General features: G+C 47.8%; 1 protein-coding gene across 1 annotated transcript; it reads right to left on the reverse strand.

The window, feature by feature from the left end:
* Positions 1-955: 955 nt before the first annotated feature.
* On the reverse strand, positions 956-4,608 carry DHDH (dihydrodiol dehydrogenase; the record flags this gene model as incomplete). Its single annotated transcript, XM_023736205.1, has 4 exons — positions 956-1,257; positions 1,513-1,663; positions 2,968-3,092; positions 4,311-4,608. Coding segments are annotated over 4 exons (684 nt in total), but the record flags the coding sequence as incomplete, so codon positions are not given.
* Between the last annotated feature and the right edge of the window lie 1,420 nt (positions 4,609-6,028).

Here is a 6,028-nt window from a genome sequence, read left to right on the forward strand (position 1 = left end):
AACAACTGCCTCCTTTGCTATGAGACCGGAAGAACTGGATGGTGCCCAGCTATCATTACTGAATGTTCTGGTCAAAGATCCTATAGAAGAATCCTGATCAAAAGGGGAAAATGTAGAACAGAATATCAAATTCTCATGGAATCCAGGCTTTCTGGAGCCTGGATTGAAGCTGGATGAACCCCTGAAATAACTGCCCTAAGATAATCTTTAAACCTTAAACCAAAAATATCCCCTGAAGTCTTCTTTAAACTAAACAATAGTTAATTGGTAAAGAATGTCTGCCTTAAGTACTGTGCTCTTTTAAGAACTGTCTATATGGGATCAAACTGAAAAGAACAACTTGAAAGTTTACATAGGAAGCTTAGGGGGCAGTGAGTTTACCTGAATGGGGGAGGAACAATTCAGAAAAGGAGGGTGAGAATGCTTGTACAACTTGAAACATGTCATCAGTGTCACTGAATTGTACATGTAGAAATTGATGAATTGGTGTATGTTCTGCTGTGCATATTCTCAACAACAAAATAAAATAAATTTAAAAAAAAAGAATATTGTAAACAACTCTATGTCCACACACTTGATAACTTAGATAAAATGGACCAATTCCTTAAGAAACACAACCTATCAAAACTTACACAAGGAGATCATCTGAGTAGACTAGTATCTGTTTCAGAAATTGGATCAACAATTAATAACCTTCCAAAACAGAAAGCGCAGGCTCAGATGGCTTCACTGGTGAATTCTACCAAACATTTAAAGAAGAACGAACACCAGTCTTTCTCAAACTTCCAGAAAGAACAACCTGACTAATATGGTTGAATTCAAGGAGACGTAGTGGCAGTTGAGGGGGGCAGCAAGAGCAAAGGCTGGACAGTTTTCAGGAGCCCAGAAAAACAGGGTGATTTCTGAGGTAAGGAATCTGAGGTGATTTCTGAGGCAATGAGGGTCAAAGCCCAGAGAGTCTGGGGCAGACAAACCATGGGTCTGTCCAGCGCCTTGTGGAAAATGTGGTCTTGACCTCTCCTCCCCACATCCTTCCACCCAAATTATTCTCCAGTGCCCCATTTGATAGTGATCTCTCCAGCTCCTGCCAAACCACCACAGCCAAGACCTCTATAGAAGCCATGTCTTTATTGATTCAGGGCAGGCATCAGTGTTTGTCTTGGGGGAAGGTGATGCCAATGACTTTCCTCACCTCCTCAAGGATGTCAGCCAAGAGCTCACTTTCTGCCAGGGGCATCACAGGACTCTCCTTCAGGCCTGGAGGAGAGTGCAGTTAGACATCCCTCCTACCCACATACCACTCCCTGCTCACAAGAGGGCACCAGAGACCAAAGAACTACCATTCCCAGAATTCCATGAGGCACAGTAATGTGTGGTTCAAGTGGATGGATGCCCCAGGGAGATGTAGTTCCAAACAGCTGCTTGAGCTGCTGAGGGGGTAGTGAGGGGCCCAACCTCCCCCTACTGGGCCCAGCCCCCCACCTCAACACTCTTGCTCTCCTCTATCCTTACCCTTGCGTAGGCATTTGCGGACATGGTTGGCCTCATAAGTCATGCCTGCCCCGTTTGGAAAATTGAACTTGCATGGAACTGGGGGCAGCGGGAACTCCTTGTGCTCCTCGTTCACCACCAGCTCTGTTGGGCACCAGCAGGGTTTGAGGATCTGGGGGGAGATAAGATCCTTGAACTGAGGGGGACCATGCTGCCCTCACCAACAGGGCTGCTAGGGTCTCCCACCCTAGAATGTGCCTGGTGATGGTCAGGGCCTGCCTCTCACACTTGGTGGCTAAGGGCATGCTCCTGTCCAACCCCAAGGAGGTCTGGGTCCTCCATCCCCCCTGGTTGCTAGGGCTGGTTGCTAGGGGTTTGTTCCTTAGCAACAAGGCTATCTGACTAGAATCCCATCTGTCTTCTGCAGGGCAAATCCCTTTCTAACTTGCTAGCTAAGGAGGCCTGGTGGCACAATGGTTAAGCGCTGGGCTGCTAACCCAAAAACTGGCAGGAGAAAGACCTGGCAACCTGCTTCCCTAAAGATTACAGATTAGAAACCCTGTGGGGTAGTTCTACTCTGTCACAGGGGGTTGCTATGAGTTGAAATCGACTCGACAGCACCTAGCAACAACTACAACATGATAGCTAAGGATGAGGTACTCCTTGTTGTTGTTAGGTGCTGTCGAATCAATGCCAATTCATGGCGGCCACATATGTGCAGAGTAGAACTGCTCCATAGGGTGTTCAAGGCTGTGACCTTTCGAAGCAGGTTGTCAGGCCTGTCTTCCTAGGCATCTCTGAGTGGGTTCGAACTGCCAACTTTTCAGCTAGTAGTTGGGCACTTAACCATTTGCGCCATCTCGTGGCTTATCTTTGTGCCTTTGTGAATCCCCTTTGGGAAACCAAAACCAGGACAATCCAGCCCCTTCCTATCCTAGAAGGTTTTTACTTTAGCCACAGGGGCTTGAGAAGAGCCTAAATTATTTCCATATCCAAGACTAAGCCAAAATGGCGAACAGAAGCGTGATCCTGTTTCCTCATGAGATATGAGGACTAAAGGGTCCCTCAGAACCTCAGGCAAGCAAGCACCAACTCTGCAGTTCTGGCTGCTGAAGACAAAATTTCTTTCTAGCAGTAGGGCTCCAGGAGGCCCCTTGCAGCTGACCTTTGGTAACACACAGATACTTTCATGGAAGCAGTTCTAAAGATCATAATTGTCCTCTAAGCACAGTTGATAAGAACTAGTTTCTCCTCAGTCCTAAGGATCTTTGAGGGACTAATATGTTCACCCTAAGGAAGGAGCCTGGAGGCCCAAACACCACCTTTGGCCTGGTTGCTAAGGAGGATGGACTACTAAGCATCGATGTGAAAAAAGTTGGTCAGCCCATAGCCAAACTCCAACGGCCGAAAGTGGCCCTCTCCTGTTGCTGAGGGCCTTGATTCCCAGCACATGATTCCCGATCTGTCATCCCTCACCTGGGCCATGCCCTTGGTGCCGTTCACAGAGGCCGTGTTGGACAGTGGGGTGGTAATGCTGCAAGTGAAGCTGCCGTGGACCCCTCCTGGGTACTGCAGCAGCACACTGACTGTATCATCCACACCTGGAAGGAACGTAGAGCTCAGGGTCAGGGCTGGTGTCAGGCATCAAATCCTGCCTGGGGAACCTTGGGCAACAGAGCTTGCCTGTTATTTGCCCATAGGAAGGAACAAAGGTTTTGTTATATATATTTTTACCAAGGCTCCCCAGACAATAGCCTACTACCTGCAAGACATGTCAGTGAGTCTGTCCTTACTAGCCAGCCCCAGCCAACTGCCAGCTGACTGCAGCTGCATGGGTGAGCCCAGCTGAAGAACCAACCAGTCAAGCTAAGCCCAGCCCAAATTGCCAATTCACAGAAACACAAGCTAATAAATTATTGTTATTTTAAGTCACTAAGTTTTGGGTAGTTTGTTATGTAGCAACCGCTCACTAAAACAACCTCAAAAAACAGCAAGTTTATAAAACTAATTGCTTACCATTTGCCTCAACAGTCATTTCCTTAACTCCTTATGGAAACTCTATGATTGACATTTTACCAGTAAATTAAGACTCAGAGATGTTAAGTGCCTCGGCCAAGATCACACAGCAAAGTCACAGCCCACACTCTCAACTCTGATCCTCTCTAACTTGACTCCCTTGGGCTAGAAGACTTGTTTCCAGCTCACTATCCAGTACCTGTGTTGCCTTCAAGTCGATTTCAACACATAGTGACCCTATAGAACAGAGTAGAACTGCCCCATAGGGCTTCCAAGGCTATCATCTTCATGGGGAGCCCTGGTGGCGCAGTAGTTAAGGGTTCAGCTGCTAACCAAAAGGTGGGCAGTTAGAAACCCTATGAGACAGTTCTACTCTGTCCTATAGGGTCGCTATGAGTCGGAAAATCTTTACGGAAGTAGGCTGCCACATGTTTCTCCCACAGAGTGGCTGGTGGGTTTGAATTGCTGACCTTTTGGTTAGCAGTCAAGCACTTAACCAATGTGCCACCCAGACTCCTGAACAGATATTTACATTTTCAAGGCTAAGGCCTTGTCTGGTCTTTGATTTTAAAAAAGCCCATTGCCATCAAGTCAATTACTACTCATAGCAATCCCATATGTTACAGAGTAGAACTGCCCCATAGAGTTCTCTAGGCTGTAATCTTTACAGGAGCAGGTCAACAGGCCTTTCTTCTGAGGCACTGCTGTGTGGGTTTGAACCACTGACCTTTCGGTTACCAGCCAAGCACTTAACCATTGAGCCACCTGGGCTCCTCACTCAAGTAGTCCAGGACAGACCGTACCAGTTTCATGGAACCTTCCAATCGCTGAAATCTTCTCAGGCCTCTGCCCACCAAAGACCATGGAGATGAACTGGATGCAGTAGATGCCGAGGTCCAGCAGGCTCCCACCAGCCTGCACCAAGTCTACGGACCGGGCCAAATGGGTAAGTTTGTACCCAAATTCTGCCCGGGCCACCCGAAGGTCCCCCAGAGTTCCCTGGGCCAGAACGGCTCTCAGAGCCTCTGAGGCAGGAAAAAAGCGGGTCCAGATGGCCTGCAGATCACAGAGGGCAGAGGTTAGGACACAAGGAAGGAGAAGTAAAGGGGTCAGGTCCCAGGATTCAACCAATCAGGTCATCTCCCAGCTGGGTTTATTCTGGGGTTCCAATCTTGAGGGTATGCCACTGCTCACCTGTCTCCAAACCAGACTCCACCCCCCTCCTTCCCCACAGCCCATCAGTCCCCATGTTGCGACCCTCCTGCCCCTCTCTCTGCCTTATCTCTTCCTGTCCTTTCCAATGACCTTGGCCCCAACTCTGGCCTTGTCCTTTCTCACTTGGACCATTATCCTAGTCTCCTAGCCTCCAATTTCTCCTCTCCAGTCCACCCACCACATGGCCCCAGAAGGATCTTTCCTTCTAATAGAGCTGATCCTGTCCCACCCCTGCTCAAGACCCATCTATGGCTCCCTATTGCATATCAGCTCCCATTTCTCAAGCTTGTATTACGGGCAAAAGGAGCTCTGGTGGCACAGTGGTTAAGCACCAATTCAGCCACTTCACAAGAGAAAGATGTGGCAGTCTCCTCCTGTAAAGATTACAGCCTTGGAAACCCTATGGGGCAGTATTACTCTGTCCTATAGGGTCGCTATGAGTTGTAATCGACTTGATGGCAGTAGGTTTTTATTATGGGCAAGCCATTGTGTACACACTTGGCGTAATGAATTTGCCCAACATCCCTGCCAGATGGCTATCATGATATCCACTTTACAGAGTAGAAAACTGAGGATCGGTCAAGTGAAATTATATGCCGAAGGTCACACAGCTAGAAAGCGAGGGATTAGATTCTAGAGTCCTCTGATGCTAAAGCCAGAAATCTGGACCTATCCAAGATCAAGTGCATACTAAGCACGATATCTGCCCACTCTTGTTTTCTTGAAGTCTTAACTCTGCTTTTCCTCTCTGGCCCTATTGACTTATGCAATTTACTTTTCCCTCACTTGCAGGAAATCTCCTTGACCATCTCCAGAGTGGGTTGGGGCTCTGACAACCACCCTGTCATATGTCCACTAAAGGCCACGCTACTGGGCATTGGGATTGTCCATTTCAATGACCACACCAATCCTTGGGCTCCTCAAACACCCAGCCAGTGTCTTATTCAATGTTGAGGCCCCAGTTCCTAGTTTACCATCTGGCACCCATTGCAAACCCATTGCTGCCAAGTCGACAGATTCATCGTGACCCTACAGACCCTATAGAGCTAAATTTGCTAAAGGCAAAAACAATAGCTGTTTGACTTGAGACTTCCTTGGGAAGAATCTCAGTCCTTCCAGCCTCTATCCCTGTAAATTCACCAAAACTAATCCCATCGCCATCTGTCCCATTTTCACTATGGCAGCTTTTTCTAAAGACTGACTACGTGTCTGTCATGGATTGAATTATGTCCCCCAAAAAATGTGTGTATCAGTTTGGCTGGGCCATGATTCCCAGTATTGTATGATTGTGTACCATTTTGTAATC

This window comes from Trichechus manatus, unplaced genomic scaffold (assembly GCF_000243295.1).
Source record: "Trichechus manatus latirostris isolate Lorelei unplaced genomic scaffold, TriManLat1.0 scaffold00087, whole genome shotgun sequence".
Lineage (NCBI taxonomy): Eukaryota > Metazoa > Chordata > Mammalia > Sirenia > Trichechidae > Trichechus > Trichechus manatus.